At 43.8% G+C, this 23453-nt stretch overlaps 1 protein-coding gene across 2 annotated transcripts in view; it reads right to left on the bottom strand.

Moving 5' to 3' along the window:
- The window catches only part of UVRAG (UV radiation resistance associated), a 104202-nt gene that overhangs the window by 76570 nt on the left and 4179 nt on the right, over window positions 1–23453 (bottom strand). For both annotated transcript variants that reach the window (XM_075112855.1, XM_075112936.1), the window contains exons 2-5: window positions 9329–9446; window positions 7861–7895; window positions 5402–5563; window positions 2681–2755 (exon numbers count right to left, since the gene is read on the bottom strand). In XM_075112855.1, coding sequence (XP_074968956.1) covers window positions 2681–2755; window positions 5402–5563; window positions 7861–7895; window positions 9329–9446 — 390 coding nt within the window. The remainder of the gene's footprint in view (window positions 1–2680; window positions 2756–5401; window positions 5564–7860; window positions 7896–9328; window positions 9447–23453) is intronic.

Genomic DNA, 23453 nt, shown 5'->3' with positions numbered 1-23453 from the left:
GACATGCAAAATAGAGGACACTTCCAACATGCACTGGAGTCTTTGTGCATAAGGTTTTCATTAGACTTGCAAAATGCTATTTGTCACATCTATTTTTAAAATGAGGCTTTGTATGTGCCAGTGCAAAGAAACTAAGACTGCTATTCCATCCATGCATTATCTCAAAAATTGAGGCTTCAGACTAAGATGCCTTCAAGTATTACGAAGGCCCACCAACACAAAGCGAAGAGCACCTCAAGAGATTAGAGAATACCCACAAAATCATGCAGAAAAGGGTTTTTTATTGCCGTTTCCACAGGATCAGAGCCACACACCTGACACCAAAATCCCCTCTTCCTACAGAAGATTTCAGGTGGCACTTCATAAATAACATTTAGTATAACAAAAGCGGGGCTGTATAATATTTAGAATGTCCAGCATTGACAGGAAAATTACAGAGGAAGTCCAGCTAAGAGCAGAAATACTCCTTAGGTGCACACAGCTTCTGAAGGTTACAGGAAGAGTCTGCTTGTGCCAACTAGTTTGGCTTGGATGGCAGATAAGTCACTTAAATACAGGAGGTATGTGCTTTACAAGAAGAGATTTAGGTCAAACTACTGACAAAGAAAGCAATCGGAAGCTACAGAAGAGGGTGAAAAAATAAATTTCTAGCTCTTGCAACAAGAAAGATCTGAACAAATTATAGGGACAGTCAAAGTAGGAGATGATTTGTGCTCTACATTGGCTACGACTGTATTTACAGCTCAGAATCACAGAATCATTAAGGTTGGAAAAGTCCTCTAGGATCATCAAGTCCAACAATCAACCCAACACCCCCAGGCCTCCTAAACCATGTCCCCAAGGGACACAGCTGCATGGTTTTGACCCCCCCAGGGATGGTGACTCCCTCACCTCTCTGGGCAGCCTGTGCCAGGGCCTGACCACGCTTGCAGAGAAGACATTTTCCCTCCTGTCACAAAATCCCAGACTGGCGGGGGTTGGAAGGGACCTCTGGAGATCATCCCGTCCCACCCCTGCTGGAGCAGGCACACCCAGAGCAGGGGCACAGGGCCGCGTCCAGGCGGGGGGTGAATGTCTCCAGGGAAGGGACCCCACAGCCTCTCTGGGCAGCCTGTGCCCCTGCTCTGGCACCCCCACAGCAAAGGGGTTTCTCCTCGTGTTCAGGTGGAACTTCTCGTGTTCCAACTTGTGCCTGTTGCCCCTTGGCCTGGTGTTGGGCACCACTGAAAAGAGCCCGGCCCCATCCTCCTGACAGCCACCCTTCAGATATTTATAGGCATTGATGAGACCCCCCTCAGCCTTCTCTTCTCCAGGCTGAACAAGCCCAGGTCTCTCAGCCTTTCCTCACAAGGGAGGTGCTCCAGCCCCTGATCACCTTGGCAGCTCTGCACTGGCTCCAGCCCCCTGATTATCTTCGTAGCTCCAATCTAAACCTCTCCTCACACAGCTTGAGGCTGTTTCGTCTCATCCCATCACCAGTGACTTGGGAGAAAAGGCCAACCCCACCTCACTACAGCCCCTCTTAGGCAGTTGTAGCAACTACAGAGTTACACAGAGCACATACCAGATTCAAACCCAATATGCACTTTTAAGCCTTATGAGCTAGGAAGCAAGTCCCAACAACAAAAAATCAGGAGAAAGGATAGCATGACCATCATTGAATTCATGCCCAGCTAGTTAATAGCAAAATTATGAACACTAGAACTGCGTCCTGCTTCAGGAAAACTGAGTTACCAGCACCAGGAAGCAGAATCTGAGCCAGGAACCAAACCATCTACAATTTGAAGGATACCCATCAGAAGGCCAGATGCAGTTTGGAGGTGTGCGTACAGCCAGAGAGTTTTGCATACACAGCCACCTTACCCCTTGCTCCGCTCCCCGCACATATGAACGGTCACCCGTGCTGTTGACTATAAAGCCATTGCTTCCAATCAAATCCCCACAAGGCTGGATTTGCTGGTTGTGGCTAATGCAGAAACTGTAGCTCTGTCAAGAGTCATCTTCTCAGCCAGGGACTCCTTATACAGCCTATCTACGCCACAGTACTGCCACCAGCCATCTGGGATTTAAAAAACAACCTCTACCTGGCAACCGTGCTATCTACAATAGCTAAGTTTAAACTTTTCCATCATCGACGTAGTTATCAGCACTGCCATATAATTAATTTGCAGTCACAATTTGGCTGGATGAGCACAAATGCTACAGAGGAGTCTTGGGGGGGGGAGCGCGCGGGGGGAACCCTGTGGGGTAAAACAGTTGCAGCACAGAGCAACTAAATGACTTCCCATTTAAAAGCTACAAACTCTGGTTTTAAGAGCGATAACCAAAGTTTAACATGCTTTCATATTTGCCAAGAAAATGAGTCTTAACAGCCACACCATTTTTAAGTGTTCCACATCTGAACACAGTGTCTGCCTCAAAGAATAAAGTCAAGGCTTGGTGTCAGTAACCAGGCCTTTTTTGGGCTTAAAATGCTACACTTTATGTCCTCCCAGAACAGCTCAGATGTCCGTGCAACAGAGGCAAGATAACAGCTCTTATCTGTCATGTCAAAAAAGCACTTCTCAAAACGAAGCATTTTAATGTTCTGAGCATCCAAGTGTGAAAATTTCACTTTAGAAGTTAAATTTCAGCTTGTCGCCAGTACTAACAAGCCAGAACAAATACAAGATACCCTTACCTTCTGTTCAAACGAAGCTCCATAATAACCATCATTAAGACCAAAAATAATCTCATTCGGGTTTCTTGCGTGTATCTGTAAGAACAGAAGAAAACAAATCGTTTTACGGTCAGCTTACTATGACTTTCAACAGCAAACGAGCGCAAATTGCTCTGTTTGATAGTCAAATGCAGTTTCTCAGCACCTGTAATTCTAGACACACATGAAACCTAAGAGAAAACCGAATTTAGCCAAGGAAAATGCATTTGCTTCACAGCTTTAATAACAGTCACTGAGTACATTCAGCCATTCTACCTTGAAATCAGAAACACTGGCCAAAGCATCTTTCCAATGGTTGCATTTCCAGCTGACAAAAATAACAGAGACCAGGAAACTAATCAGAGAGATCGGTCTCAAGAGTAATTAGCTTTCACATGATATTACCTAAAATGATACTCAACATTAGGCTTTTGTGGTCACAGTAGACACAAAATTAGTGTTCAGTATTAGAGCTAATATCCTGCTATTAATGTAAAGAATATAATTTCAAATAAAACCACGCACTAGAGCATATTATTTAGGGAGACATTTCTTCTGTCCAGTAAAAACAAATGGAAAGAAAGCTACACTGTGATGGGTACTCGACACTCAAGTGCAGAAAGACCCTGCAGAGAGACCTGGACAGGCTGCAGAGCTGCACAATCACCAACTTATAGAGTTTAACCTGGGCAAGTGCTGGGTTTTGCCCCTGGGGCACGGCAGCCCTGGCTACACAGACAGACGGGGGCACAAGGGGCTGGGGAGCAGCCCCCCAGAGGGACCTGGGGGCTCTGGCCAATGGCAAGTTGAACACGAGCCAACAGCGTGCCCTGGCAGCCCAGAGGGCCAGCCGTGCCCTGGGGGGCATCAAGCCCTGCATCGCAGCCGGGCGAGGGGGGGATTGTCCCGCTCTGCCCCGCGCTGGGGCGGCCTCACCCCGAGTGCTGTGGGCAGCGTTGGGCGCCGCAGGACATGGAGGGTATAAAGGTACTGGAGAGTGTCCCGAGGAGGCCACGGGGCTGGGGAAGGGTTTAGAGGGGAAACCGTACGAGGAGCGGCTGGAGCCCCTGGGTTTGTTCAGCTGGAGCAGAGGAGGCCGAGGGCAGCCTCATGGCGCTCTGCAGCTCCCTCCCAAGGGGAGGAGGAGGGGCAGGGTTGGTCTCTGCTCTCTGGTGCCCAACGCCAGGGCCCGAGGGAACGGCAGGGAGATGTGCCAGGGGAGGGTTAGGCTGGGCATTAGGGGAAGGTTCTTCCCCCCAAGGGTGGTGGAGCCCTGGAACAGGCTCCCCAGGGAGGCATCACGGCACCAGCCTGGCGATATTCCAGAAGCGCTTGGCCAAGGCCCACAGAGCCACGGTGTGAATTTGGGGTGTCCTGTGCAGGGACAGGAGTTGGACTTGATGGTCCTTGTGGGTCCCTCCCAGCTCAGGACACTCTGTGATTCCATGGTACTGGGTTTGACTGCAGTGGAGTTAATTTTCTTTATATGTCCATATGGTGCTGTGATTCAGATATGCAACTAAAACAGTGTTAGTAACACACCAGTGCTGTAGCTGTTGCTGAACAGTGCTTGCACAGCATCATGGCTTCCCCTGTTTCTCACCTTGCCCCCGCAGCGAGTTGGCTGGGGACATGCACAAGCTCGGGAGGGGGCACAGCTGGGACAGCCGGCCTGAGCTGCCTGAAGGGATATTCTGTACCACAGAACATCATGCTTAGAAGTGAAAACTGGGGACAGTCTATGCAAGGTAGCTGTTACTCAGGGAATAGCTGGGCATCAGTCTGTTGGTGGGAGGTGGTGAGTGCCTACCTTTGCATCTCTTGTGTGTTGTTCTCTTCCCCCCATTTTTTTTCTTTCAGTTATTAAACTGTGTTTACCTCAACCCATGATTTTTTTCCTCACTTTTGCTCCTCTGACTCTCTCCCAGCCCACCAGTGCAGGGAGTGCTGGCCAGGATCAATGCACTGTGTGAAGCTAGAGTGGTCACTCCCTATAAAACTTTCCTCCACGGCTTTGAAACACCCCAATTGAAAAAAAAAAAATTAGTTTTAAAATGAGAAATTAACTATGATCTATTCTAAATAGAGCCTGTCAATTAATCAATTAAAAAGCGTTCAATGGAATTAGAACAATCTATTTGACTCAAAAGGCACTGTAATTTTGGTGCTTAATCATTTATGTGATATGGGTTTCTTTTTCAGCCACTTTTACTATAAGCTCCACAATACAGAAAACACCTCACTTTTCATCTCTTTCAAAAGGCTCTTGGTAAGAGACAAATACCAGAATTAAAACTGATCTGATACAGTAAATTCATTGGACTGAAGATCTTTGATGGGTTGTTATTACCATGAGAATGGATTAGATCTGTAAGATATGCCATCATGATCTGTGTTCATTTAACTACTGGTACAATCATACTGCTATTCCTTCAATCGAGGCATCACAATTTAAAGCGCCAAGCGCTAGGAGTATCATTTGAGAGGTTCAGCGAACAATGGTGGCTTAATATTCAGCCAGTCAAGATTTAAAGCTCTGAAGTAAGCTAACATGAATCTCTGCAAGCAAACTTTAAAATACACCCATTCAAATGCATTTATTTCCTTTCTCAGCATTCTAAATACCTGCTCGTCCAGATGTTTTGTTTCCCTAAGTAAAAAGTTGAGGGGAAAAAAAAACCCAAAACCCTGTTTTCACATTACCTGCTGGCCCAAGTACTTTAAGCCATCCAGATTGACCTTCCATTCAATCAAAAGCTGGAAGTGCTCCTTCTTGCCGCCCCAGATCCTCACCACAAAACAAGAGACAGAGGTATCAAGACGGTCAGGCATTATTCCAAAGTCCAGGCTCCTCCATGTTGGATTCTGTAGGTATTCAAAGAGGGATAAAAACAATTCAAACAAGCTGAAAGTAGTCCTAAAATTGACAATTTGGAAAGTCAAAGTCCATGTGAAAGATTAAAAAAAACACCTTAAAGATCACGAACACCAGGCATTCCAAGGTTTACACAGAGTTGAAGCCAACAGGCCCTGCTGCTTCCTTATTCTGTTTTCTAGAGAGAATTCCTGGGCTAAAAGCTACATGCTGTAAAGTACTTCAGAAACTCAGAGTGGGCTCTGCTTCTTTTCATTACAAGACATTGAAGAATTTACTTCAGGATTTGCTAATTTAGTTCAGCCAAATTAGGAACTTAAAAAGCAGAAGCAACATTCCTTTCCAAGTTATAATTCAGCTTCTGAAAACGAGGGTATAACTTACATTGCAAAAGTTAAATTTAAAACGCTGATCTATTCCCCAATAATTAAGTTTGCATAATTTATTGACAGGTTTGTTCACATTCTTCTCCTCCTTGCCTGACGGTGATGGCAAGCCTCAAACGTTGTCACTAAGAGCTCCTCTTCACCCCAGGAGATCAGACTTACACCTCAAGCTTTACAGGAGCGGCATATATTAAGCTAAACTACAAACATCTGTTCCACTAGAACTCAGATTTGCAAAATGTGAGGCACTCCAAGAACTTGCACTCACCTCTGATAACATTTAAATTAAAGATTTATGGAAACTGTAGTTAATTGGCCCCAGCTGCAACCAAACCAAGTCAGTCCAACACTATTAGAGCCAAGGGCCAGATACCAACTTCAGGACTTCCACAGGCCAGAAATCACACAGAAAGGATCGCCCTCCTCTGCTGCACACAGAAACGGTAGCGCCTCCAGAACAAAAGGTAGGAACCCACCATCCCATGAAAGAACATGCCTTTCCTTCTAGTGCTGAAAGAGCTCGGAACAGGCCAAGCATCTCTGAACTGGTATTAGGCAATTCAGAACGAGGTGCCTCTGAAAAGAAGGGAGGGGCAAAGTTACCCAGTAAGTATTACAGAAGGAATGCATTAATCAAGTTTTCCTAAGGAGAAGGGATATTTGGTAGCTACTCAGGCACAAGAATACCAGGTCATTAAAATATCCATAATAGAAGATGTACGGAACTTGCTTAAGACATCTTTTATTGATATTTTTGTCATTCCACCTCGTAGTCCCTTTGCTTAGATTCCCTTTTTGCTATTCCATTTCCCAATTTAGAATAGGCAGAACACAAAATCCTGTCTCTGGGACATGTTAGCAGCCTTGTGGACACAGAAAGCTTTTCCTCCATTCAGGATGATCTCAGAGCATTCACAGCCCAGCGTGCTATAAATGGTGTCGTTCTAGCTTGTTAATGCAGACATTAAAAAGTCTGTTTAGCAGGTTTTCAAGCTCCCTTACCCAACCCTTGCAACGTCCTGCTCCCACAAAGAGACCTACCCCTTCTCAACTGTAATAAGCTGTCCAGCTCTGGTCCCTTCACTGATCTGAACTGGAAAAATTTAGAAACTAAGACATTTTCAAGCTTCAGTTTCTTAAAGCTATTAGTCCTTCAAAGAACAGACACGTTGATATATGCAGGGACACATTCCTTACTGTTCACCTACACAACAAAAAGATGTTCAAAGAAATCAGGGGTATATCCTGCAACAGTGTTTGACTCTCCCTTTATTGAGGTGTTGCAAGCCGGGCCTCTGCTCCTGCACCAAGGTTGCTAAGCTGCACAGCATGAGCTTCTAATGAACCTGTACACCTAAGTAATACACAAGTGCTCCTTGAATAAGCAATTTGCAGACATTTAAATAAAAGCAGCTATTTCTGTTGCTAACACCAGCAAGAACAGGAAAAAAAAAAAAAGATGAACTGTAAACAAACCTGAGTTGCAACTCGTACAATTCTCAGCTACTGAAAGAAGTTAAACCAGTAAAAATCCAGCTAACCTCGCTTCGCCTATGTGGTGTTCTCCAAATTTCAAATGGATATATATATTGTAAAGCTTAACCTGAAACCTGAACAGTTTTCACATGTTTTCACCCTCGGAGTGTTTAGTCCTATCTGCAGAAGTACCAACAGATTACAGCTCCACAGCTGTTAAAATGAACTTGCATTTCTACCATTCAGTAACTCATTATTCCAACCCTTGTGAAAAGAACCTGAAAAGGAGAAGGACCTGATGCTTCTAACGGAACTGAAGAGTGGCAATACACATCTAACAGTTCTGGTGTTCAGCAGAGAAAGCAATAAACTGTAACAACAATACAGTTTTAAAAAGAAAGTTTTTCCATATTAAAATAACTTACCAGAGAATTCTTGATCACCTCACTCTTATAAAATTCTAAAGAAAAATGAGTAAAAAAAAACACCTTTAGATTAGCTTAAACACTGACAGAAATCTTAGTATTTGAAATACAAAGAGCTAAAATAAGTAACACTCACAGAAGACAAATGCTAGCGGGTCTAGTTTATCAGTAACAGATTCCCGAGAAAGACTTTAAAATGCAGTCATGCTTTTGACTAAATGTATTCATTCACACTTAATTATTAGAAGTCATTATTTAAATTTTGCATTTCATCTTTATACCCAAGATAATCCTCAAGATTTACTGAGGTTTTGGATTCTGGGGAAAGAACGTGCCCCAGTCCTTTACAATATTTGGATGACATTTGCCAAGTGACTGGGTTGTCAGACGACATCTTTCTGGAGGAGTGCAGCAAGGATAAACTGATTGCACTGCTTTCCTGAAGAGCAAAGGTGACCTGTTCCAGATGCTTAGAAAGCGCACAGCCAAATTACCTCACGAAGATGCCAAGAACCTTGTATTTAAATGGAAATAAGCAACTGCTGACACACGGACCGTGGCTTTTCGAGCCAAAATAAGAGCTTAAAGTCTTTAGGTAGACAGCTCTGGAGGCTGGAATACAGATTTTGTACAATATCCCTCAGTCCACTGGAGCCCAAGGATAAAGCTTTGATGGAGTGCAGAACAGCTCCGTGTACCAAACACTGCAGAAACAGCGATCAGTTACAGGGTCAGCCAACCACTGCAAGAAAGGCCAGGTAGCAAGCTCAAATTACATATTCTTATCCTTCTAAAACAGTGACCTGGAAAAAAAAATCAAGGTTCAACTACACTAGCTGAAAATAAACATTAGGAGCAAATGACAAATTCCTTTGCAAAGCTCCTCTGTTGATCCTATCAAAAGGAGCACAAAAATATATTTTTAATAACATCTCTCCACAGTGGAGAACTTTACATCGCAGTGGAAAGCAAAGCATTAGAGAGAAGTGAGATCTAACACTCACACACAGTTATCAAAAGCAGAACAGATGCCTCGATGCTTCTTGTCATTGGCTGATAGTTCTATTTTTGGATAACTTTGATAGTAGTAGGTGCCGGTTTATGCTCTGTAAAATAACCGGTGTGCACAGAGCGGAATGCTCTCCCCACACCAAGCAACTAAGGCTCCAACAGTTTTTCTCCGCTCTTGGAAGTTCCCAAGTTTAAGTTATCAGTGCAGGGAGAGAAGAGCAACAACAAAGAGAGGCTGATTTAAGGGACTACCAGATCTGTCATCTGGTTTGCTTCCTCGCCTGCTAACACTCAAAGCTTTTATGAAGTTCAGGAGACTGAAGAGCTCTTCTCCACTGTTAGTATATGCGGTGGAAATAACGGCAGCAAGGTGTCAAGGCAAAAAAAGGGCAGAGAATTCATGACATAAGTATTCGAAGACAGACTAGCAAAAGAGTTGATAGCAAGCCTGGTTTACCTTTGTATATCTTGGCGTTATCACACAAGTGAAGAGTGAAGTACGTATCCAAGAGGCGATAACCATTCTTATTGATAATGTTACGTGCAGCGATGTTCCGAAGATGACGAAGCCGGCGCTAAAAATAAGAAAAAAACTTGAGTAGTTAAAAAAAAAAAACTTTCTTAGATTGACATTGAACCCTTTTTTTTTTTTTTTTAATTAAAGCATTTGAATTATTTCCAAAGCACTGTTGTCAAAAAAATCCCACCAAACACTCAATTTTCTTTGGCAGAAAGCTAGTGTGAACAATAAGGATTCTGCAAAGCCACAGGAAACCAAACGGACAAGCAACAACCAGCACCTACAAGCTCAGATTAAGCAACACTGACATACAAGACAAGCTATTTTCACTCGTGTCCTATATGTAATTTTTATTCCACGTGTCTAAATCACCCCAACTATTCAAACAGTTTCAAGTAAATACATGATACTATTATCACCCAGGTGCTCTGCATCATCACACTGGAAATGCTTCCTAGCCAAAGCTATTTTCAGCTAACACTAGTGGACAAAGAGCTCCAACATAAACCACCACCTAATCCAGAGCCGAAAGTAACTGGCTGAACAAAGCTTCCCAAATGCACAGTGATCCTGGAAACGGCTGTAACAACCTTAAATAAAAGTAAAATACATCAGAAAGACATATCCAGGTTTTCAGGGAAAATTAAGGGCACAGGCAAATTTGTGATGTCTGTCAGCTACCTTCTGCTTGGATAACTGAGTCCATTTCTCTTGGACTGAACACACTGCAACATGTCACCAAAACCTTTAGTTTAAGTGATTTCATCCAGCTCCAGCACTACGTTGGTTTGTTACCATACTGTATCTTGAATGAAAATCATCAGATTGAATCAATCCCCCTCCCACCTCAGTGCCAAATAGCTTTAATAGTTGTGGCTAAAAACCTCAGCTTCAAAGCATACCATGCCCTTTGACAAATATTTAACATTACTAGCTTATTGCTAAATTTAACTAGTTATACAAAGCAATTTTTTAGAACTGTCCAGTCACTCTTAAATCATTGCTTCGCTGTGGTTCTTATTTTAACTTTGAAACTGCGTTCCTAAAACAGACTACCATGAACTTAGCGCTCGGCAAATTGCCACTTCAAATATATAAAGTTCTCACCAAATCCTTCAGTATCATATTCTCCCAATCAATCTCTCAACCCACCAGTGTCTCACCCATATGCCATGGGGGTGTTGACAAATGGCTGCCTCTCCTTTTTGGATCACCACAAACCACCTACAAGCCTCAAACAACTGGTTTAGTGCCTCCTTTTACCACAGACTTCATTCTACAGCATACCTCTTTTTCCCAAAAGCTTGTTAATTTGTAAGTCTGGATCCACCTTAAAAGAAACACTCTCGCGTTGACCAAAAGCAGATTTAAAATGCTTTCAAAACCAAAAGGCAGCTTTTATGCTTGCAGCTTGTCCTAAAAGGCTTTTAATGAGAGTTGAAATGCCATCATCTGTTTTGGAATCACAATATGACACCCTGTATCACTTAACAGCACTTAAGTGATACATTAGTTATCCTTCCCAGAAATATATGAATAGTAAATTTCTGTTCATGTGACAGACTCAAAACCACCGGTGGAATCATTCCTGCAAAATCTGCTCATGAGTTAGACTAAAAACAGAGCCTGAGATGGGATGCCCAGATATCTCTAGCATACACATGCAATGCAAAACTAAAAAGAATAAAATAATAACCTTCTAAGATGCTTAACTGCAGAACTACATGGTCTTATTTTGTTAGAAATTGGTATCAAAAATATCAACAGAAAGATTAAGCCTCACTTAAAACAAAACTACATGGACCTTGTACGTTATTTCAAATCTAACCTTAAAGCTGCGTAGCTTTCCTGGCCATTTTTATGAGCAACTTAAACACTCCTTAAGAAATGGCTTTGAACATACATTGCACTCCCTATAAAAATGATTTAAGGGGTTTTTTTTATGTGCCACACCTCTCCTTTAATTAACTTCAGTAGCATACCAATCAATCATCTACCAGGCTCATTTCCCCCTCCATTTTTTGACCTTTTTTTTAATCCCTTTCAACCCAAGAATAGCCCACATAGTACGGGAGAAGGAGGGCAACTTTCTCTAGGTCCTTCTAGGATTGCAAACTAATTGTGTGACTGGTTTAAGTAGTATGTTACAATAAATTAGCCCTCAAGCAAAGGCAAACAAGTTTCTCGTCTTTCATTACATGCAACGAGGTTTGGAAACAGCTGTAGTGTCATAACCTAGAGCTGCAGCTCTGGACAAGAGCGGAGTCCTGATCTCCATGGTTTGTGACTTCTTTGCACCCTTCAAAGTCTGGAATTTACCCCAAGTCTGAAGTCTCAGTTCTCCCAAACCAGTTGGAAGAAGAAATTAGATGTGGGGCCATGAGACCACAACACAGTTCAGGACTCAACACGCAACAGGTAATGAATGTCTATTTAAATCACCAGCTTAGTCATCACCCTCCTCCTCCCTCCTGCCCCATTACTTGCCCATTTAGCCTAGCTGATAAGGAACAAGTTTCCAATTACATGGACATTTTTCTTGTTCACATTCTATAGTATGAGGTCATGATGACAGAGGGACTCGGATCCTGAAAATAAACCTTCCAGTTCGCCCACTACATCGTCGTTGATATCATAATGCATCATTCAGATTTCCGCAGAACTCTATGGAGGCAGCATTCAGAGCTAATTAACCTCTCCTGGCCAAAGATAATTAGCTTTAGCCAAGAGACCATCAGCTACAAAGACCTATCCAAAAGAATTCAAATAGGCTTTAAAATTCTTCATCAAGAGCTTGCAGCTGTTCTGTGACAAACAATAAGTATTATTTTGAAGGAATTTTCAAATCTCTGTTAAGCATTACTTTCTGTGTCTCATATCATTTTTGCTCGAGATGTTAGAACACGCAAAACAAAAACCCCACTGTGCTGGGGTTCGGCTTTTGCACTGCTGCGTCACCCTCCTCGTTCATACCACCATAAACACACACGTGTGCGGCTGCTCAGGGGATCGCACCGGGGAACCGATCTGGATGGAAACCAGCCACCTCTCGCTTTGGCTGGGGTAATTTCACCAGATTGGTTCCTCAGTGTGGTTCACCATGTGGCTGTACAAGCAGGGAAGGAGGGACGCGCAGCGACATGCGGCCAAAGGCAGACAGGGCCGCTTAAATGAAATCGCCAGCTTAAAATCTGAGCAGAGCTATGTACAGCGGGGTGCTTCTACAAGGAGTTTGAGAAGTGATTCCCCATGAGATACCGGTGCGTTTCAAACTGCAAAAGCAAGTCCTGAGGGACAAGTGACCCATTACACTTCACACTGAATAAAGCAGCTGCAAATAATCCTGAGTTCTTTCATTTCCTTTTTCTTTTAGATGAAGTGGGAAAGAGTAGTCATTTCTCTGTAGTTTAAGGGTTTAAGCTATTTGTTCTCTCTATAAAAGCATCAAGAAATCTTCACCACGAGGAGGGATCCCCACAGATGAGATGCCGTGCAACTAGAACAGCCACTCCAAAAAGGCCAGTTTAAAAATCAAAATAGAAGTGCTAAAAAACAGGATAAGTGCTTCGGCAGCCTCATGAGTCACATAACTTAGAACAGGCCGGCTGTGTTTGCAAGCTGATAGCGCAGGATCTGCTTTCATAAAAGATAAGCAAAATATGCAGATGAGTATAGATAATTCTCACCGCCATCTCCTCAAACAGTTGACAGTCTATCAGCAACACAGCACTGAAGATCTCAGACACTACACCAGGCATCTTCCTAAGATATCCTACTGCAAAAGAAGTTATTTTTCGGCAGAGCACTGATTTAGGTAAGCTCAGACAAGCCGAACTGATACCGCTAAAAAGGGTATTTAACTTTTCCAACAGCTCTGAATTTAGTGCAGGCAGCCTGAACGACAGCATATCTGAATCATTGCTTAGCAGAGGGGTTTAACAGCCCATTCTAAGGGGGTTGTGACACACAAGTTATTTCGATTACAGTTGTCCTAGTCCTTGGCACTTCCCAAGTAAGTCAGCAGAGCAGTGAAATTACACGGAAGGCCTTGTTATCGTTTGATTTAATTGCTAATGTAAGTTGCAACAGAGTAAAAGCAACTGCTACGCAGCAACTCTCTGCTGACCTATAAGAAAGAAGTGCTTCCTTCTACCCTGAAAAGAAGTGACTACAAACCAGAAGAGACCCATTAATTTTCCTTTAGAAGAAATCCTGAGCTCTAGCTTATGCCACTTAAATACTGCTGGAGGTAAAGATATCACACATTATAAACATGCAGCTATCCCAGAGTTACGTAAGGGCTGATCAGGAAAGCTTTAGAGGAGATCAGAAGAGCAGAGCCTACCATCAGGTTTCACCTTTCATACCTGCAGAGCCACAAAACCGGCTTCCCAGAACCCTTGACAGAGGTGCTGCAGAGTGCAGCGAGACCACCCATGCTCAGCAACTACCAGCTTCTCTCAAAAGTCAGGGGTCTTTTTTTCTTATTTAAGAAAAGCACTCAGTTTTCATCATTCTGAAGAACTATTATCAGTTGTTTAATGTATCTAGCTTTCCCATTCAATGGCTTTCTGGGAACCTCTCCAGATTTACTGCAGGCCATAAACAAGTCAGGCTGCTACAGAATACGGTATTTTGATCAACATCCTTGTTGATCCTTTGCTTTTTCATCAGATGTTCCCAGAACTCTTCAGTCCACCAGGTCTTCTGAGGTTTAAAGGACTAAACTGCCCAGACCCTTCATGATTTAATTCCCTCAACACTAAGATACCATCACCTTTCACTGCCTCTGCCTAAAACACCACCTCCTGCATCTAGCCACTTGTTCCCATCCTGCGCAAGGTTTCCTTGTGCATTTGTGAGGGTCAGAGAATTTATCCAAGCTACAACTGGCAAAAAAAAAAAAAAAAAAGAAGTTAAAATTAAATATAAGTTCCTCCAGTTCAGCTCACTACAGCTACACAGATGGCCCACCACAAAAGCAGGGCAGGAGTGGAAAGCAGCAGAGGGGGTATTTTTAACACTGCAGTTTCTTGATGGCTTAAACTGATCCAGACACCACACTCTGCTTCCCTCTGGGCCTGGGAAACTGAAGCGACAAAGCTAATCCAACAAAAAACCCAAGTGAATAAGTCTAACAATCTGGTACCATTAATATAAATCACTGCTGAGACGTGGGGTGGGGAGGGAGGGAAGAAAAAGCAGTAAGTCAAAACAAGAGAGAGACGTGCATTGTTGTTAACAAAAGGTCTGGACTGTTCGTGGAACCACGAGGAGAACAGCAACTACCTACAACAGCCTGAAGTATTTGTGGCATTTCATAATTACTTGTTCAAGGTCACATAATGGGTAGCAAAAAAAAGCAGGGAGAGTTCCAACTCCTCTTCTGTCTTAACCACTTTTATTATCTTTTTCCCCAGGGTCATCAGATTCTTTTAAGAGAATAATAACGTACCTATATCCAAGCTGAGTGAGAACACAGCTTAACACCATTTTACTACCTACACCGCTGATCTAGCACGCTTACCAGCTTGGGGTCCAAGTACAAATTGTGAAGCACAGGCCATTAACACGGCCAACAACTAATCCTATTCTTCATCACACGGAGCCTATCATTTGATTCGCAGCTGAGATGATCTAATGGCCCAGGGTTGGGAAAAGGGGAACATCTGCCTTCTTTCTGTCCCACGTCTGCCTCCTCCCGCCCTCTCTCCCAGTTGTATGGTCCGCCCTCTTCAGCACCGGCTCTTTCAGCAAAACTATTCATGAATCCTAGCACAAACACTAGCATTTTGACACATTAAATCAATTTGAAAAGGCGACAAGGGAGCATCTAAACTTAAGCAAGGGAGGCAGTTTAGTTTCCTCCAGCAATAGCCATCGAAGATGCTAGCTGTCATATAGCCCCCTGTGTGAAAGGAGGGTTATGGCTGAAAACTCCCTCAGACGTTAATAAAACAACAACTGGGCCTATTGCATCCACGCCCCTGACCAAGTTTAGACTATTCCAACAGAATTTCTGAATTTTAAAAGAACTTAGTAAATTTGAATACATTTTCCAGAATTAAGTTTGAATTCAATTGGCCAGGAAGACATTTTTTTATAAATCTGTGGCTGGACTGGAAAAAGGCTTCCCCCCCATCCACCACCTCCACATTCCCAGTGACATCCCATATAGCCAACATAAAATGCAAAGGATCAAACAGGTTCAGGAGCGCATTTCTGATTCAACAAAGAATGAGTAGTGGGGAGGGGTGGGGTAGGGGGAAGAGAAAATCTAAAGAACCTTACTTTTGCCTGAAATGCAAACACAAGGGTAAAACCAGTGTAAGAAAGCTGGGAAACCAACTCATACAAACAAAGTAGAAATCTACAAAACTGACTTTTAGAAAATCCAAACTTGCCAAAAGCAAATCGCCACTCAGGGTTCTCACAGAGGCCTGACTACCTGAAAAGCAATCAGTTTTTTTCCAGACATACTGTGCAGGGCTCTCCACACTGGCCACAGTATCAGCACAGATTCTCCTAACTTAGCCTTTAACGGAGCGTTCTTCCTATCAGAGAGATTTAGCACAAACACCAAGACATAGCCTTCACCTCTGGACGCCACCTCTGATTTTCAGACTGCTGCCCTCCAGATTGTTTTGAGGGAGAATGTTCCGTAATTTCTTTTCAGCTCAGGCTCAGCTCTGACCTCTTCACAAGCTGGTACATGTTCTGGTTTTACCTGGCTTTCACATGAGTTTCCTAGCTTGCTTTGCTTTATGACCCACAGTAGCTCTGGAAGGATTTTGCTTAAATTCTTCCAAGTATTTCAGCATTAGAGGAGGGTGCAAAGGTTAGTTAGCAACACAAAAGTTACTACAGCAAATCCAGTTGTTTCAAACGTAACGAAACTGAGCTTGCAAGGTCAGCTGTTTGAGTCTCTGAATACTTGTCATAATTAAGTCAGAGAAGAACACTGGGCTCTGTGGCTCACAGCAGTCACATTAGGGTTTGGGGTCTTTTTTCTTAAAAAGCATATAAGGTCTAGCTCTGAAAAACCAATCTATCAACATATGAGCTTTATTTTGCCAACACAAGCACTATTTATTATCACAGCAATGTTGTACACCTTGTTAGTACAACTTCCTCCTTCCTCATAACTCACAGCTTTCACCTACCTGTGCCAGTTTGGATATTAAGCAGCAATCACGTGAACCGAGTTCTTGGAAGTCAAGTGGTACACAAGAGTTCATACTTAGTTCAATTTTATATAAGTTTTCAAGCTGCCTTGTTTTCCAATTTGATACACCTCACTACAAAAAAAGAGGTATGCCGCAGAAGGTTTGGGTCAAGCCTGCGGCAGCACACAAAGCCTTCAGTAGCAAAGGAACGTACAGTGGGAAGCTTAGATACTATTCAGATGTGTTGTTACTTAAAACTACAGGAAGGACAAGAAAATGCTTGTACTCCAATTTGCACACTTGCTAGGAAGATTTTTAAATTTTGTAACTAAACTGTTTTCCATGGTTCAGTTTTTGACAGCTCAGAGTCACGAGAATCACACATGATTTCAGATCTACTTCAGAAGCAAAGCAGAAACATTTGATATGCAATTTTGTAGGACACACCATAAGGAATTTTTGGAATTCTATTTTAGTGTCTTTTCAGCACACGCTTGAGGACAGCAAGGCCCTCAAAGCTACACAGCCGTCATTAGTTCAATGAATCGCTTGTGGATCTCCTTATAATTGCACTCCCTTCGTATCTCCGTTTCCTCATGTCAAGCGATGGGGTTCAGCAGCACTTCAGGAACTCGCTTCCCTTTCTAAGACGTAGCTACTTGCTGGCAGCAGCCGTTCAGAAGTGATGCCTGCTATGAATCATACCTGAGGCCAACACCAGCTGAAAGATGCACAGTAGGAACGTAACTATTTTCCTGTGAAGATGCAACATACACATATCAGCGCTTTCTTCCTTCACACCCCCGAAGATCTGATGCAAGGAATGAGACACGTTGAATTGTGCAGTGCGATTTACCCAGACTAAATGACCACAGGAAAAGACAAAACTACTTTCATCGACATGGGCTCAAAGTTTTCAGACGTACAATTGTGGATTTTCATTTACAGTTCCTTAAAATCAAGGTCCTTCCTCTCCTTTATGCTAGTGGGAACCTGAAAGGCTTTTGGAAGCTTCACTTCAGACAACAACCACGTACCAAGCTTTCACCTGAACACGTTAAGGCTCAGTACAGGCTTCTAATCATCCCTACTCCACCACAACCACTTCTGCCTCTGTACTGCACTGAGGGTTTCAACAAGGGCAGTCAGCAAATGGAAGATGTTGTCCAAAAGACATCGAGTCTCCCCTAATTCATACAGGGAGAAAGTGAAAGAGGAAGAACGAGGAACACTTCTAGATTTGATGTGGCCCATGCAGAAGTATAATTACTCCCCAGCTATCTGAATGCAAAAGATCCCTTTGTTAGCTCAACCCGGAATTAAAGAATGCAACATGTGAAGTCAGCATTACATCTAACAAAATAATGCTTTAATGCTAATTAAAACAGCAACAGTAGTATCAGAAAATAATTAAGATAGCTAATTACATAATAACTGAAAAAAGTTAAGACTGTTATGCATTACTCATAAAAAGTAGCTGCATCCTTTGGTCCGTCCTCCCTTGCCTCCTCTCTTCCCATCTAGCCCACTAAACTTCCTCACTAAACAACTGAATTTTCACTGGGGAACAACTTGGAACTTGGCTTCTACCTCGGAGCAATAATGTGAACAGCTGGTAACTGCTCAGCAGGCGCAAGAAATCCTCTCTTTGTACACCATACTCACATGTAAAAATCTACATCGCTTTTCTAGAGCTCAGAACGAATGAGACAACCAAGACCAAAACTGATATTCAATGCAAGCCCACAGTGTTCACACTCTTCACTAATTTTCAGCATCCTCGTCCTTCTTTCCACATCCAAAATTTGTGTTAATCTCTGCAGAAAGACTGAAAGAGCCTGTTATTCAAAATAGAAGGTAGGGACAGGTATTTGGTCTTCAGATACAAACAGGATAGCTGGTTAGGTGGGACAAAACAGGACTCAAAACACAGAATTTACTTAAATGTGATGTTAGCAGGAGGGATTCAAATGCAAAATCAGAAGCCCATGCAGGGACTCAAGCAAATGAAGTTCTTTCTGCGTACTCTTACAACAGCTGCGTCTGGTGATGGTCACTACAGCATCAAGAGTGACAGACCGAGCTGGCAAACACAACTCTGGAGAATAAAAACTGTCAGCACAGCCTACAAAAATTGCTCTAAACTGGGGTTAAAAAAAAAACTAAACCAAAAAAAACCCCAAAATCTTAGAAGCACAGACCACTGGCCAGAGCTCCTCTTGCCAGATGTTTATGTACGATGTAAATAACAAGGAACTAGATATACAATCTTTCCATCCTTAACAAAGACCTTTAAGCAGCAGCAGCTAGAAATACCATCTTTTGTTATTGATGTTTTCCTCTGAGTTTGTCTAAATAAATATTTACTCACTTGCAAGATGAAAAACCAAAACTATAACTGCTTCTTTGACACAACACAGGAACTATGCCACGGGGTAGAAGAGAACATCGGGGTGCAAGTCCCACCTCATTAATAACACACTGTAGCAGTTCAGAGAAGTCCCTTAAGCCTTTTAACATCACCTTGGGCAAGAGAGCATCAGTCCATATTAGCTGTGAGAATGACCTGGGAATATCAATTTAGCAAAGGAAAACAAGATGATGCTCAGAAGGAAAGACCCAAAAAGTAAACAGAGCCTTATGGAATAAAGGATCAAGAAAATCAAAGCAAAGGCACTTTTGACCTTAAAGAACCACTTGATCTTAAGTAGGCACCAAGCTCCACAAGCAAACAGCATGTGCTGATTAATAACCTGAAGCATATTAACGTTTATCATGTTACTGGACAACAAACCAAGGGCAGACAAGTAAGGCTCTCTTCATAATGAATGAGTCTTTAGTTACCAGCTACCAAGACCTTTCCTTCGCTTGATTAAGAATAAAAGAAGGTTATCAGAAACAGTCAACATGGATTCACCAAGGGAAGATCATGCCTGACCAACCTGACAGCCTTCTATGATGGCGTGACTGCCTGGGTCGATGAAGGGAGAGCAGTGGATGTTGTCTATCTCGACTTCAGTAAGGCATTCGACACTGCCTCCCATAGCCTCCTCACAGGCAAGCTAAGGCAGTGTGGGTTGGGTGAGTGGACAGTGAGGTGGACACAGAAATGGCTCAACAACAGAACTGAGAGGGTCGTGATCAACGGGGCAGAGTCTGGCTGGAGGCCTGTGGAGGTGGTGTTCCCCAGGGGTCTGCGCTGGGTCCAGTACTGGTCAGCACATTCATCAGTGACCTGGATGATGGGACAGAGCGTAACCTCAGCAAGTTCGCTGGTGATCCCAAGCTGGGAGGAGCGGCTGGTACACCAGCAGGCTGTGCTGCCGTCCAGCGAGCCCTGGCCAGGCTGGAGAGCTGGGCCCAGGGGAACCTCGGGGAATTCAACAAGAGCCAGTGCAAGGTCCTGCCCCTGGGGAGGAACAACCCCCCGCACCAGCACAGGTTGGGGGGGACCTGCTGGAGAGCGGCTCTGCTGAGAGGCCCTGGGGGTGCTGGGGGGCAGCGAGGTGACCCTGAGCCAGCTCCGGGCCCTTGGGGCCAAGGGGGCCAGCGGTGTCCTGGGGTGCATGGAAAGGAATGTGGCCAGCAGGGCGAGGGAGGTTCTCCTCCCCCTCTGCTCTGCCCCAGCGAGGCCACATCTGCAGGGCTGCGGCCAGTTCTGGGCCCCCCAGTTCAAGAAGGGCAGGGAACTGCTGGAGCAAGGCCAGCGCAGAGCTGCCAAGGGGATCAGGGGCTGGAGCATCTCCCTGGTGAGGAAAGGCTGAGAGACCTGGGCTTGTTCAGCCTGGAGAAGAGAAGGCTGAGGGGGGTCTCATCGATACCTATAAGTATCTGAAGGGTGGGTGTCAGGAGGATGGGGCCGGGCTCTTTTCAGTGGTGCCCAACGCCAGGCCAAGGGGCCACGGGCACAAGCTGGAACACGGGAAGTTCCACCTGAACATGAGGAGAAACCCCTTTGCTGTGTGGGTGCCAGAGCAGGGGCACAGGCTGCCCAGAGAGGCTGTGGGGTCCCTTCCCTGGAGACATTCACCCCCTGCCTGGATGCGGCCCTGTGCCCCTGCTCTGGGTGTGCCTGCTCCAGCAGGGGGTGGGACGGGATGATCTCCAGAGGGCCCTTCCAACCCCCACCAGTCTATGATTCTCTGATTCCCTAACCCTCCCCACATATCTCCCGAGCAGAGCATCAAAACTGATTGACTACAGCTTTCTGACAGACAAATCTCTCTACAACTTATCGACAGTTGAACCAGTCTGCAATACACCTGCGTTGCTTAGAAAAAAAAACAAAACAGTAGTACCTCCTCTGAATTATCTCTGACAAACTCTAGACATTGACACAGCTGGACACGGATACAACTCTAAGTTCTCTGGGTCAACATACACACACTGTGGTGTTTCACTGCAGCAGCAGTTCCCTCCCCACTCGGCGTTTGAAGACTGTGCATGTGACAGAGAAGTGAAAGCAATATTCAAATAGGACAGTTTCCATCCACTGTTCCGATTTCCCCCAGCATTTTTACTAGGAAAGAGGAAGTATTAGAGTGTCAGTCTTTGTTTTCATATTACTCAGAGGAATATATAACAATACCTATATAAAACTATTTCAAAGAAAAGATGCTCTTTTTGAAATGTTTTAGTTGAAAAACTAGTTCAGGTCCAGCCCTGAGTCCATACAGCAGCTTTCTTCATTTCTCCCACATACGGGACCCCTCAAACGCATTTGCCTGTGCACTTTGAACCATGTGTTTCTGCCACATTACTCAATTTGTTGCATGCATCTTCAAAGAAAGCAACTATGAAAATTTAACCTTTTTCTAATTCACCCATATTCTTCTCATCTTGCTTTACCTCTGCTCACTTGGATCACCTACATATACGCAAGGTACTGGATCACTGGATTGTCACGTCCAACTGCTGAAAACGTGGTTTTATTTATTATTGCAATCCAGAAGTACCTTTTTACCCCTGGGAAGTTATTTCCAGAAGTACTTTCAAAAGAAAAAAAAATTTTAAAATCTTTTGCTTTAAGGTTCACTTCACTCATGACTTCCAGTCCTTTGCATCCTGGGTTCAAACAGGACAACAATGTAAGCGCAACTACTAAAATTCCAAAAGCTCAAAGACTGTTAAAGAAGTTATATATACTAAACATCTAAATGTAGCTCAATGGGACGATTTCTTGTAGAAAAAAAAATTTACAGAATGGATAGAGTCTTCGCTTCTATGGTCATCAGTGAGATTTTCAGATCTTGACATCAACTTGCCATTTCTTTATAGGAAGGATCATGGAATAAGAGTATAAACCTGAAAAGGACATTCACAGTCTTCAAATTCAGTCCCTTTATTACAGTCACCCAGTTCATGGAAGGTAAATATTACAGTGTGGTTTCATGTTCGAAGTAGATTTGGGGGGATTTTCTTCCTACCAATTAGGGGTCTGCTCCAGAACTTTGTTTGGCTTAAAGAAATTTTTCAATTCCTAAATAAGATTTTCATCTTCAGTATTCAGAACAAAGGACCCTTCCCTGCCAAACAGGTTTAGGATGGGGATAACCCATTCTTTGAGCAGTGGCAGGATGGGAGAACACCTCCCCATGCCACGTGAGAGTTTTACCTGGCTACTGGAAATGCCAGCATGCATTTCATGAAGCCCACATGGATCTAGTCTGACAAGTCTGTATCAGTACTGAGTATAAACAAGTATGATGCTCTGCAGGTTGCTGAAGTTCAGAGCACAAGGAAGCCTCGCATGGCTCATCACAGAACCAGTTCAGGCCCCTTGCCCTTATCATCTCAAACCTCTGTGCCACACTTATGAGCTAAACTGCTCCCAGAGTTAAGCTGGTACAGAAGCCAGGGAAGCCGTGTTTGCTAAGCCTTGCTATTGGGCTCCTAGAAATCCTTCAGATTCCAACTGGTTCTTTACGAATCCCAGTCTGAAAGCAAATGGAGGCTACAGAGTATCCTTGGGAAGTTTCACTAAAGGTTTGCTCTGCCCTAAACACCTGCTTCTGACATCTGTAGCTGAAAGCTCAATGCTGCTGCTTTGCACAGAAACTTTCACTGCCTGACAAGATACGTCTATGAACTGAAAGACATCGAAGACATCAGATAACCCAGACTTCAGTCTAACACTATTCACAGCTGCACAGCAGCAGCACAGTTTACCCCTCCCTTCTTGCCACCACATCCGTGCTCACCAGAGCGTATCTAACTCCCTCATCCCGCAGGATACACCCAAAGCCTTTGAGCAGCTCATCTTGGACATCACTACTGAAATGTGTTTGACCAACACTGAACTGGAGCTAAGACTTCTGATGGAGGAGATCTAGCTCCAAGTACAGCTCCTAGTGTATCTCCTAGTATCTATAATATCTAACTTTTTTCCCCCATTACCCAGGCTGTCCCCAGCAAGTGGAAAACTGCTTACATCAAGGTGTCAATCGTATGGGTCCAAGAGTTGAAGAGTTTCCTGGGGAAAAACGCAGATATAGATGGAGGTGATCTGTGGTGCCATTACGGGACTGCCTTACGTACAGTCTAAACATCACGTATTGTTTTGCCCCTATGCCTTGGATGTAAGCCATGGATTATCTTCAGAAGAAAGCTTCTTACAGTTGATCATCAATCAGGCCAGTGGAAATCAGCAACACAAGCACACCAATTTTTTAGCTTGCAGCTGGCAAGTGCTGGTGGCAGAGGGGCAACTGGCTGGTGTGCATTTTCTCTGCGGTTGGTGTACAGTCAAACCACCTGGGAACGAGCTGCTGAAATACCACTTTACAACCAGCCCGGTCACAGAAGCACTAAGCTGTTACACATATCACTGAGTACTCACCTACCTCACTGGAATCCACATTGGGTTTTGTTCACTTTTTTTCTTGTCGCCTGTTTTT

This window comes from Phalacrocorax aristotelis, chromosome 1, assembly GCF_949628215.1.
Source record: "Phalacrocorax aristotelis chromosome 1, bGulAri2.1, whole genome shotgun sequence".
Taxonomy (NCBI): domain Eukaryota; kingdom Metazoa; phylum Chordata; class Aves; order Suliformes; family Phalacrocoracidae; genus Phalacrocorax; species Phalacrocorax aristotelis.
Note: the sequence above shows the minus strand (reverse complement) of the source record. Positions and strands in the feature narration are given on the sequence as shown.